At 49.0% G+C, this 12,889-nt stretch overlaps 1 protein-coding gene across 1 annotated transcript; it reads right to left on the bottom strand.

Annotated features, from left to right (window-relative positions):
- Window positions 1–1,086: 1,086 nt before the first annotated feature.
- Window positions 1,087–12,552, bottom strand: Rhbdd2 (rhomboid domain containing 2). Its single transcript, XM_031338224.1, has 4 exons — window positions 12,298–12,552; window positions 8,549–8,956; window positions 5,212–5,362; window positions 1,087–1,774 (listed from the first exon to the last, which is right to left on the bottom strand). Exons 1-4 carry the CDS (start codon window positions 12,473–12,475, stop codon window positions 1,426–1,428), a joined length of 1,086 nt encoding a protein of 361 aa, XP_031194084.1. The 5' UTR covers window positions 12,476–12,552; the 3' UTR covers window positions 1,087–1,425.
- Between the last annotated feature and the right edge of the window lie 337 nt (window positions 12,553–12,889).

The following is a 12,889-nucleotide window of genomic DNA, read 5'->3' as shown; positions in this document are numbered from 1 at the left end:
AATACTTAGGGCCCCCTCAGAGGCAGCCCAGAGCAGGCCATATAGCTCCCGGATGCAAAGGTCACGCACCATATCTTAAAAGGCTTTAAATATTGGAGATGAAACCCAGGGCTACTTGTATGCTAGGCAGGTACTCTACCACTAAGCCACGCCCCCAGCCCTGGACCTGGTCATGTAGACCAGGCTGACTTTAGAGATCTACCTAAGTGCTCTGCCTCCCAAGTGATGGGATTAAAGGCTATATACTATATACACTACTATACCCGTACCTGGCTTTCTTTCATTTTTAGAGACAAGGTCTCACTATGTAGTCTTGAATGTCCTGGAACTCAATACATAGACCAGGCTGGCTTCAAACCCAGATTCATTGTCTCTGCCTTCTACATGCTGAGATTAAAGGCATGTGCTACCATGCTCAGCTTATTTTTATTAAAAAGAAAATTCTTTTATGAGACAGTCTCTCACTAACCTGCTGTACCCATCTCTGGGTTGATCAACTCTCGACTTCCTGTTTCCACCCACCCTGGTCGGGTCCTCACTGCGGACCACTGAGCACAGGGGACAGACTGGATGTGATTCTGGCTCCTCACAGCTCTTTGTTGTCACACCCACCCTGGACTGAACACAGTAAGCTACACACCACTGGCAGGTTGGAGGCTGGTTTTTATAGAGGTAACTCACAGGGTGGATCACCAGCCCGCCGTTGCAGGTCACCAGTCAGGTAGAAGTCCCATCAGCGATGGCTGCGGGGAAGATGATACTGCGGGGTACACGGACTGCTGCCCAATACACACCAGACACAGCAAGACCCACGGGCACTGAGCAGGGCCGGATGGGTAGGATGGCAAGAGTCCCTGGCAGCCAATGACCACTGCCCCATCTCAGGACACTGGATTAGGAGCCATGAAGCCCAGCAATATCACTGGAGCCTCAAGATTCCAGAATACTCAAGAATTCTCACATTTGCCTGGGTGCTAGCCTCAAACCCACTGTGTAGCTGGGGGTGACCTTAAGCTTCTGAGATTGACCACAGCTGAGATTAGAGGCTTGTCTCACCATGCCCCACTTCTACTTTCTAGAGCTGCCTTACAGGCAAACGACACAGATACGGGGACATTTATCAAACTACTCAACAGAGCTGGAACATAGAGGTTTCTAATAAATAATCCTTTTTTGGTTTTGTGGAGCTGAGGACTCAGGGCCATAATTATGCTAAGTAAGCACTCTATCAGAGAGCCCCAGTCCCAGCTGTTGTTATTAAATCTGAGGAGCCCAGACAGACCTTGATCTTTTGATCCATTGACCTTAGCCCTCCAAGAAGCCGGGATGACAGGCCAGCATGCCCTGGCTTCAATAAATAATTCTTAAATTCTCAGCTAGAACCGTTCTCTGTCCAGCATGGGGGGAGCCCCCTCTGCAGACTGGTTAGGGCACAGCTACCTTGGAAGACTCCTTGGAGCCTGGAGCCCCTGGGGTGCCCAGGGCTCCAGAATACTCAGTGCCAGGACAGCTAATAGGGGAGGGAGGCTGCACCCCCTGGGAGTTCCCTGCAGAAGCTGGGTACACACTGGAGGCATTGGGGTTAGGATCAAAGTGGTTCTGCACATAATACATGCTCGAGGCAGGTTGGTATGGAGGTAGGCTGGGCATGTGTCCAGGAGGCCAGGAGGCCAGTTTCTGGCCACTGGAATGTTGCATCTGGGTGACGGGGTAACTTGGAGTCAGATGAAGGTGGCAACTCTGTGTGGGGTAGGAGCCAGGTGCAGGGTTCAGCCTGGAAAGGAATAAGAGAAGACAGTGACTCTCTGCTAGGGATAGGGTCATACAGTACCATGTCCTGACGTAACAGCATGGGTGGGACCATAGCCAGCACTAGGGAAGAGATTGACTTTGGGGATTGGGGAACAGGGTTTCCTGTAGCTGAGGCTTCGCTGAGTTCCCAGTGTAGCTAAGAATGACCTTAAACTGTGGATCCTACCTGTTTCCTTAGAACATTTGGATTACAGGCAAGGCGGGGCATTACAGGCACGAGCCCATGGCTGTCTGTGCAGTGCTCAGGATGAAATTCAGGAATTCATGCATACTGGACACTAGCGCACATGTCGGAACAATGTCTAAGAACACTCTGTGAGGATTCTCAGCGCTTGTGAGAAAACAAGGTAAGAGTCTTATGACCTCAGTTTCTTCAAAACAAAATTGCTCTTGGAATGTGTCTGTGTTCCTCCCAGGTGTAGCAGACAGAAATGAGCTTATTTCAGTTGTTGCTAGTCATGTGCTGTGAACAACATGCTTTTACCACGTGAGGCTTGTCCTTGTGATTGGACCTTGCTCACGTGACTCTTCTCAACCCTCAGAGTAGAAATTGTCTGATGCTTTGAATAAAGTTACACAAGATTAATCCTTCTCATTTTTAGGCACCACTCCCCCAGGTTCACACCACCACAACACCCATATAAACAAACAAAAATTAAAAATATAAAAAAGGGAGACTGGAGAGATGGCTCAATGGTTAAGAGCACTGTCTGCTCTTCTGAAGGTCCTGAGTCCAACCACATGGTGGCTCACAACCATTGGTAATGAGATCTGACGCCTTCTTCTGGTGTCTGAAAACAGCTACACTGTACTTACATATAATAAATAAATAAATCTTTAAAATATATATATATATTTAAAAAATTATTTTCCTGCCAGGGAGTGGTGGTGCATGCCTTTAATCCCAGCACTTAGGAGGCAGAGGCAGACAGATTTTTGAGTTTGAGGCCAGCCTGGTCTATAGAGTGAGTTCCAGGACAGTCTTGGGGCTGGAGAATGGCTCAGGGGTGGAACACTTGGTTAGCTTAAGCCAAGTCCTAGTTTCTATCCCAGCCCAGTAGCCCAACTCCTGCCTCTGGGAGCACTACCCCCCCTTGTGTTTTTTTGAGACATTATCTCACTATATAGTCTTGCCTGGTGTAGAACTCTCTTTGTAGACCACACTGGCCTCGAACTCACAGAGATCTGCCTGTGTCAGTTTTCCTAGTGCTGGAAATAAAAGATGTGCATGACAATGATACCCGCCCAGCCTTCTTCTTAAACTTATTTTCCGTGTGTGTGTGTGTGTGTGTGTGTGTGTGTGTGTGTGTGTGTGTGATGTGACAGAGAACTCCCAGGGGTCATTTCTTTCCGTTCCGGGGATGTACCTCAGGCTCTCAGACTTGGTGGCAGATGTGCTTATTCACAAAGCCATCTTATGGACATCTTTTCTCTATTTTTAATAAATGGTCTCTAGTTTCTATTAAAACAACAAACCACCCAAACTCTAAGCCAAGCCAACCTTCTGAACAAGAACAGTTGTGGACAAAACACCCACATGGCAGCTTACTAAAATAAACACACGAGTTCTGTCATAATGTTCTTGGTGACTGTGAGGACACCTGAAACATCATGTTCTGTTCTGATACCTGTAGCCAATCTTGGCAATCAGCGACCATTAGCCACGTGAGGAACAGAAGGAACACAAAGCGCTACCCAGCTCACGTGTCCGAGCCCAGACCTGGCACCAGGTGACAGAGCTTCTCGGCGGGCAAGTGTAACTCAGAGTAGAACTATTTCCTGGGTCCCGAGGCAGCTCCACTCACCAGGAGAGTGTAAGCTGGGGCTTGGGACCCCACCCCACTGCTGTTCAACAGAGCTTGCTGCAGACATTGGGAATGGAGGGAAACACATCCCACAGCTGGGAGGGGGTGGAAAAGACAGAGCTGGCCCTTACTCTCTTAGCAAGGCCCTTCTCTGGGAGGCAGCACACACGGAAGTGTTAGACTGTGGAGTCTCTGCGAGGACACAAGCTGGAATAACACAAGTGGCGGCGGTTGTATGGGAGTGGGGGGCTTACAGGCTAGAGACCTTAGGTCACACCAGGCTTGTCCCTGGACTCCGTGTTACCTGGAAACAGGTCCTCTCTGCCTCCTCTATACAGGAGGTGGGCAGCCCCATATGATCTGGTGGCTTGCCTATCAGTTGTTAAGAGTAAACAAGCCCAGACAGGAAGAAATGTCAGCCTTACCTGCTTTCATATGGGAGCCAAGAAACTCTCCTTTCAAGCGTCCTGCCCTGTCACCTACTCAGCAGATTGTCTAAACATGGCTAACTGCCATAGCCCAGTGCTTCCCACACAGTGTCTGCTGACTAAGCACTGTTACGAATATTACCTATCCATAGATCACTCAGAATTACATGCAAGTGTCTGGCCACTCAGGCTAGTTTCTCTCCCCTGCCCCCACCCCACCGCCTCATAGGGCAGCAGCTAGTGTTCAGAAAAAATTTGTGCACAGGTTTTCTTTCCTTATTGGCAGTGCCGGAACCCAAGGGTTCATGTGAATTAGGCAGGTGCTCTACCACCGAGCCACGCCCCCAGACCCTCCCTGGAGGATTCTAGGCAGGGGCTCTACCACTGAGCCACGCCCCCAGCCCCTCCCTGGAGGATTCTAGGCAGGGGCTCTACCACTGAGCCACGCCCCCAGCCCCTCCCTGGGGGATTCTAGGCAGGTGCTCTACCACTGAGCCACGCCCCCAGCCCCTGCCTGGGGGATTCTAGACAGGGGCTCTGCCACTGAGCCACGCCCCCAGCCCCTCCCTGGAGGATTCTAGGCAGGTGCTCTGCCACTGAGCCACGCCCCCAGCCCCTCCCTGGGGGATTCTAGGCAGGTGCTCTACCACTGAGCCACGCCCCCAGCCCCTCCCCGGGGGATTCTAGACAGGGGCTCTATCACTGAGCCACGGCCCCAGCCCCTCACTGGGGGATTCTAGGCAGGGGCTCTACCACTGAGCCACGCCCTCAGCCCCTCCCTGGAGGATTCTAGACAGGGGCTCTATCACTGGGCCACAGCCACAGCCTCTCACTGGGCATTCTAGGTGGGGATCTATGCTGAACTAGAACTAGCACCCTTAGTTGCACATAGCCAAGAAACTGTTCCTCTCCTCTATCCTCCGAGGTGAACCAGCCACACCTTCACTGGCTCTGCAGTTGCTCTTGGAAGGAGATTGAGAGGCGGTTGTGGGATTCTATCTACAGCCTGGTATCAGAGAGGTACAGACAGGAGTTCAAAGCCAAAGGCAAAGGTGGGTGGCAGCACAGCAGTAGAGCACCTGACACACGTGTGAAAGGCCCTGGGTCCTGCCCCTATAACTGAAACTGACCATGCAACCAAAAAGGGGAGGGAATCCATCACTTACCTACGGCTCTGGGCTGCTCTTCTTTCGGCAGAAGAACCTGAGATGTACTTGAACAAGGGAATCCTCCTCATGATGCTGAAGGGGAACTTCTGATCAAGCTTCAGGGCTACTCCCTCAGAGAGGTCAAGGGAGTAGCAGTAGGTGAGGCCAACTGAGGTGGGTGTATTAAGTAAAACTGAAGGCAGCAGGAGGGGAGGCTGCTGACACACCCTATGAGGACCCAGCCCCTGGGAGGCACAGGTGTGTGTCAGTCTCTGCAGAGAGCCGAACATACCCCTCCACGTACCTCACAGGGAACACCATGTGTGGTGTGCATCAGAATTCCTTCCGACCACAGCCATCAGTCACAAGACCATCTTAATATAATGCAGAGACTGGTATAGCCCTAGACCTTTGCTCCCAATCAAAGGTGCCCTGCCTCACATGGCCTTCTGTGGAGGGAGGAGGGAGGCATGTAGCTTAGTCTCGCCTCAAACTCCCGAGTGCTGAAATGTTAAGGCATGCACCACCACCAGGTTTCAATGTGGCTTCTCCAGAAGCATCTTCTTAATGTGGTCGTCATCTCTGCTTTGGTCCATCACTGTCTGTATAGCTACAGAGGTACAACTATCTCATATGCCCTTCAATAAGTATTAATTACATTTATTTTGTATGTGTGTACATACACATGGGTATGAGAGTGCCACAGTGTGTGTGTGCGCGCGTGTATGTGTGTGTGTGTGGTTTAGAGAACAACTTTATGAAACTAGAATCAACTCTCCTTCCATCATGAAGGTCCCAGGGATTGAACTCAGGGTGTCAGGCTTGGCAGCAATCACTTTTACCTATTGGCCACCTTACTAGTCACACTACAGTAAGCATTAGCGTCTGTTTTATGCCTGCACCAAGGGAAAGCACAGGCTGAGTATTCCTTACCCGAGACAGTTTGGATGAAACAGCTCAGGTCTTACAGGGTTACCTGAATGCTTGCATGTGCGCAGCAAAGCCCACAGGTTTCACCTGTACCTGGGGAGAGGGGGCAGCCTGGGTTGCACAGACTTTGGGAGCATCCACTTACTTCCATTTATAGAGACAGTTAAGGTACAGAGTGTTTTGTGTCGTGTTAATACTCAAGACGTTTCAGATTTTTGAAGCACTCTGGATCTCAGAATTCCTAATTAGGGAGGCTCAGTCCCTAATAAATGTCAGAGAAGGCAGTGCTGGCCATGTGGCTTAGTGAGCAACGACCAGGCTTACTCATAAATAAAAATAAATCTTTAAAAAAAAAGAGGGCTGGCAAGATGGTTCAGTGGGTAAGAGCACTGACTGCTCTTCCAAAGGTCCCAAGTTCGGATCCCAGCAACCACATGGTGGCTCACAACCATCTATAATGAGATCTGACGCCCTCTTCTGGTGTGTCTGAAGACAGCTACAGCGTATTACGCTGGAGTGAGTGGACTGGAGCGAGCAGGGCCGGAGCAAACAGAGGTCCTGAGTTCAATTCCCAGCAGCCACATGATGGCTCACGACCATCTGTGCAGCTACAGTGTACTCATACACATAAAATAAATAAATAAATCTTTAAAAAAAAAAAGAGAGAGAAAGAAAGAAAGATAAAGAAAGAAAGAGAGAAAGAAAGAGAAGGAAAATGCACACTAAGAAGTTTGTACTGGGGAGCCTAGGTTGGATCCCCAGCCCTGCCTAAAAATGGATGATTAAGGTAATGGGTTGCAATCCCAGCCACTTCAGAGGACACTGGAGATTAGACTTTACTCCTCTGCCTCAGGCAGCTCCAGCCTCAACAAGGCTACCTTACCTCAGAACTACAAGAGGCAAGGTGGGTGTGGTACATATACCTACAACTTTAATCCCAGCACTCAGGAGGAGGTGGGCAGATTGATACAAGTTTGAGGCCAGTCTGGTCTTCATAGTGAGTTCCAGGTCATTCATACCGAGACCCCCCATCTCAAAAAGAAGTTACCTTTTGAGGACAGGGGAATCTAAAGATAGCTCCCACAGTTAAGAGTGCAAATTGCTCACTTGGGAGGCAGAGGCAGGTGGATTTCTGAGTTTGAGGCCAGCCTGGTCTACAGAGTGAGTTCCAGGACAGCCAGGGCTACACAGAGAAACCCTGTCTCAAAAAAAAAAAAAGAGTGCAAATTGCTATTCTAGAGGACCCAAGTTCAGTTCCCATCACCCACATAGCAGCTGGCCACCACCTGTAACTCCTGTTCCAGGGGAACCTGTCACCCTTTTCTGGCCTCAAGTACCAGCATGCAGGTGCACATATCCATAGTCTTACTCATAAATAAAAATAAATTTAAAGGGCTGGAGAGATGGCTCAGCGGTTGGGAGCACTGACTGCTCTTCTGAAGGTCTTGAGTTCAACCCCAGCAACCACATGGTGGCTCACAACCATCTGTGGTGAGATTAGATGCCTTCTCCTGGTGTGTCTGAAGACAGCTACAGTGTACTTACATATAATAATAAATAATTTTAACATAAATAAATAAATTAATAAATTAAAAAAAAAAAGAAAGAAAAGTGCACACCAAGAAGTTTGTATGGTCTTATAGCCAGGCCCTGTTACAGTGACTCTCCTCTGAGATAATGAAAATCAACGGCTGAGATCTAGATCAGTGGTAGAGTGCCTGTCAATCACACACAAAGCCCTTAGCTTGATACTCTTCACCCTGCAAAAACAGAACAAAGTATCAACAAGCTGGGCTCTGTTTCTTAACCCTTCCACTAACATCAGGTGATGGGCACCTCCGATTCATCCAACCACCACTGCTGTGGAGGCCAGAGGCCTGCCTTGGTGGTGTTCCTCAGCAGTATTAGGGTCTCACTTGATCTGGAACATTCATGGCATTAGGCTAGGCTGATGGGCCGGAGAGCACTAAGGACTCACCTATCTCTATCTCCCCGGTGCAGGGATTAGAGTTTAAGGCCCAGGGCTATGGCTTGTGTCCTCAAGTTCTCACAAGTGCCTTACTAAGGCAGCCATCTTCCTAGCCCTCCCCTCTTCTAATGAAACCTTACACTAAGGTTAGTTGTGTAGACTACACCTCAGTTTACAGGGGGAAAAAAAAAAGTCACACTGGTGCAATTAAGCCCAAACTGCTAAGTAAGCTGAGCTGAGCTGGCCTGGGCAGGCAGCCCCTTTGCATTTTTCAGATGAGTTCTGGTCCAGAGAAGGGAAGAGAGCTGCCCAAGGCTCTCAGGTTTTCCAAGCTGGAGCCCAAGCCCAGGCTGCTTGTGTGGGAGCCTAAGGCTGTGTACCTGACACCCCACAGTTTCCAGGTGGGTAGCCCTCTGGTTGTAGCTTCTCTCTGCACCTCCCTCCCAGGAAGGATACAAGATAGGCCGATCAAAAGGCCAGAGACGTTACTGAGGAAGGAGGTCTGAGGGATGAGCCAGGAGGCACACAGCAGCAGCCATGGCACAAGGACGGAAGGCACCACCACACCGAACACCAGGGCCCGCCTCATGCGAGAGCGGACCGAGGTGACTCCCAGCATGGCAAAAGCTACTGGGGTGAACCCTCTGGCATCCTCCACCTCTCCCAGCTTAGACAGTGATGACACAGACTCAAATGACAGGTAGATGATGGCGGAGAAGACCGTAAAGATCAAGGTGAAGAAGCAATGGCGGACGGTGCCCACGGTCCTCTCAAAGTTGCCAGCAAAGCGCCAGATGATGATGGCGCCACAGAGCAGGGAGACCGGGTTCTCGTAGACGAAGATGTAGGTCACCAGCCTGTAAACTAAAGATAGGTTTGGGTTAGTGGTCCCGGACTGTGCTCTTCCAACCAGGGACAAGCAGGTCCCAGTCAGCTTGGGAAGGGAGAACTGAAGCTGGGCTTTGTCGCTTGCTTGGTAGGGAGCTTGGCTAGCATGCACAAGGCCCTGGGCTCCATTACTAGCGCTGCAGACTCCTCACAAAGAAGTGGTGGTGCACACTTATGATGCCAGCCCTCAGGAGGTAGACAGGAAGATCTCAAGTTCGAGGTCATTCTCAGCTGTACTGTGAATTTAAAGCCAGGTTGGACTATATGAGATTCTGTCTCAAAAATAAAAAAAAAACTACAACAGGAAACAAAAACAAAAACAGTAAAGTGTCCATGATTCAGGACATAAGTATATAATATAGTTCCTGTTTCTTCCTGGCCCTGGAGCTTCAAAGCATAAGCATATAATGTTGTCTCCGGCCGTCCATCCTTTCCCAGCCCTGGGGCAGAGGTTATCGAGACCAGTTTCTATGTGTGGAAAAGATAACTTTTGAAAACTGGAGTGGTTTCTGAACGGGTCAAATGCTTTACCACACTGTTTTAGGTTTTCTTCTAAAGATGTGCCTTTATTGTTGTGTATCTGTGTATGCTACTTGTATGCAGGCGGGTACCTGTGGAGGCCAGAAGGTGGTGTTGGATCCCCCTGGAGCTGGAGTTACAGGCAGCTATGAGCTGCCTCATGTGGAGTCCTGGGAACCAAGCTTGGATCGTCTGCAAGAGCAGCCAGCTCTCTTAACCACTAAACCATCTCTCCAACCCTCCTCTTTTTAGATTTTAATACTGACCTACCTCACTAGGCAGTCTGAGGGTTAATTAATTGTGACAACTTCATTGTAGATTGAGTGGGTCTCACTTAACACTCTGTGCCAGTCTCCTCAGCTGTAATTCTGGCCTCTCCTTCCATAGAGGCTGTTCAGGGGAATTAAAAAGGAACCATGAATTATAACAACCATAAAATTATCATTAGTAATATATAAAGATTAAGTAAGAATCTTCTTAATGCTTTTCCAGTTTTACAGGTGCAACCAAGATTTATATGCCATAAAATAACAAAGAAAGTCCTTCTCTCTCTCTGTCGTGAGACAAAGTCTCACTATGCAACCCTGTTTGGTGTATACACTGCTGTGTAGACCAGGCTGGTTCCTGCTTCCTGGGGCTGGGACTATAGGTCTAAGACACCACATTTGGCCTAGTTTTGATACAAGGTTTGGAGCCCAGACTAGCTGCGAACTCAGTCTTCCTGCCTCTGCCTTTTGAGTGCTGGGACTACAAGTGTCTGCCATATGTGGTTTATACACTTCCCCCAAATACAAGTTAGAGCTAACATACATAATTTTAAAATTTTATACGTATTTATTTGTGGGTATATAGGAGTACATGATCAGAGAAAAACCTTCAGAAGTGAGTTCTACCATGCAGGTCCCACAGATCACACTCCAGTTCTCACGACTGGCAGCAAGGTACTCGCTGAGCTACCTTTCAGGGCTCTAATTTCCGTTTTTTTTTTTTTTTTTTTTTTTTTTTTTTTTTTTTTTTTTTTTTTTTTTTTTTTTTTTTTTTTTTTTTGAGACAGAGTCTTATTATATAGCCCCGGTTGGCCTGGAACTTCCAGTGGAGACCAGGCTGGCCTCAGTCTCATAGAGAGCCGCCTGCCCAGTGCTGGGATTAAAGGTACACCTGGCTCTCTCGGATACTTATCTATTCTGGTGGGCTGAAATCCTATACATGCAAGAGGGAGATGGAGGAAGTGGAGGTGTCATTCTCAGGACTGTAAGACTTGGGGGTGGCACAGGTCTTCTTTATCATACCCAGGCTGCCTGAGTTAGGTCCATGGTCTGTATGCTCACAGCCTTATTCTCCTCATTAGAAAACGACACGGTCCCTTCTGTAACAGTATCTCTCCTGCTCATGGAGCCCAGGCTCAAACAAATAAGGTTAAGCAAGCATGGTGATGCACATCTCTGTGTTCTAGTACTCAGAAGGGTAAGGCAGGAGGATCATGGGCCTGAGGCTACCCTGGACTATATAATGAGTTCTGGCCATACTGGTATTAAATAGAAAGACCCTTGTTTCAAAGTAAACAAAACAAAAAACAAAAACAAAAACCCAGAAAGAGTGTGTGCCTATCTCCGCTGGCATTTAGTGGACTATAAGTGCTACACGTATCCAACAAAAAGGCGAGAGAAGTTGCAGCTTTAAGCAGGAAACCATAACACCCTCTTTAGACTATCTCCAGAAGTTTGGTCATTAACACCCTAGTCAGACTATCTCCAGAAATCCGGTTTTTTGCTGGATACGTCCCAGATTGAAATTTTACTGGTAAATATGAAAAGATTCTGCATGTAACTCTCTAAGGTTTAGGGATGAGATGGCTCAACAGGTACCTGATGCCAATTCCAAAGACCGAGTTTGTTTCCCAGGACCCACATCAGGGAAGAAGAAAGACTCCTGTCAGGCTGTCCTCTGATCTCCACATGAGTGCACACAAGCACATAAATAAAGGTGTCACATATGTATACATCTATCTAAAGATGTGGAGATTATATGCCCAAAGCCCTAGTTCTAAACCATCATCCTAAAAACAAAGTGCTGGGTGGGTTCCTGTCTCAATATTATGATGTCTGTGAAGTCTCTGTATTCAGCCTCAATTTCTGGTAAACAGGCAATTTAATATGGCCTGTCATGAAATCGCAGAGAGGATTACATGAAATGAATGCCCGGGCCTCTGTTAACGTTAGAAGCAACAGGGATTTCCCAGGAAAGAATAAGGAAGAAACAAAGACTAGGAACCCTATCTTTTACAAAAGGATGATTACCAGACTTAATTGGTCTGAGAAATTCCTCTCCCCTGAGAAAACAAACACTTACCAGGGGCTCCTTCTGAGATCTGGAATGAAGAGGCAGGATTAAGGTAAAGACGCGGCAGAAAAGTCTAGAGTCAAGAGGAAAAGCCAGTCTTTGAGGTGACAGTAGACAATTGTCACGATAAAGGTGAGAGACGTTTGATTTGTTCCTGTGGGGCTCAGGCCTTCAGCAGATGGGGTTTGTGTTTATAAAACGTGAAGAGCTTAGGAAGTGTATTCACCTTTGAGATCAAAGAATGAATGGATCTGGGATAACAAGGAAGGGGGCGATTCTGGGTAGGGAAGGGGTTGGTGGAAATGATGCGGCTTTGGACAAAACAGGCTGGAGCTCCAAATGGGGAAAATGGTGGTGGGCACGGAGACTGGGGGTTGGCTGGCAGTGAAGCTGAAGATCAGGGACCTGGGAGTCTGCGGGCTGAGGAAGCGCGCCATGCCCGCCCCGCCTCTGCTCACCTTGCCAGTTGCGCAGGGCCTCGGAGCGCAGAGACAGCCCCGAGGGCGCCAGAGGCGACTGCAGCAGGAACAGGCGGGGGCCCGACACCAGCAACGAGAGCAGGGCGGTGAAGAATGTGGCGGAGGGCACCTCGGGACACGAGCACCAGAAGCGACTCGCGGGCCCCCGGACCGCCATGGCCGCGAGCCCTACCCGCGTGCCGCCTCGGCACACCCCGCCTCCCTCGGCAATTTCCGCCTCCTTGAGGCGGTCTCCCCTGGCAACAGCGGAAGACTGGCCTCTCCTCAAGCCCCGCCCCATGGAGGGAGGTCCAATCCCGTGGAGAACCCCCCCTCCCGCCCTTGCCCACCCAAAGGAGGCCGGGAGTTGTAGTTTCACGGGGGTTCCACAGGCTGCCACCTCGGGAGTATTCTTGGCCAGACCTCAGCTCCCTTCTTCTTGATCTTTAATTAAAAAAACAAACAAACAAACCCAAAAACATTTAATTACATCTGTTTATTCGTTTGAGTGTGAGACAGGGGCATATGGATGCAACGACAACTTAAGGGAGTTTGTTTTCTCCTTCCACCAGTGGGTCCCGGGCATTGAATT

This window comes from Mastomys coucha, unplaced genomic scaffold (assembly GCF_008632895.1).
Source record: "Mastomys coucha isolate ucsf_1 unplaced genomic scaffold, UCSF_Mcou_1 pScaffold22, whole genome shotgun sequence".
In the NCBI taxonomy this organism is placed as follows: domain Eukaryota; kingdom Metazoa; phylum Chordata; class Mammalia; order Rodentia; family Muridae; genus Mastomys; species Mastomys coucha.
The sequence above is the reverse complement of the archived record's forward strand: the minus strand, read 5'-3'. Positions and strand labels throughout refer to the sequence as shown.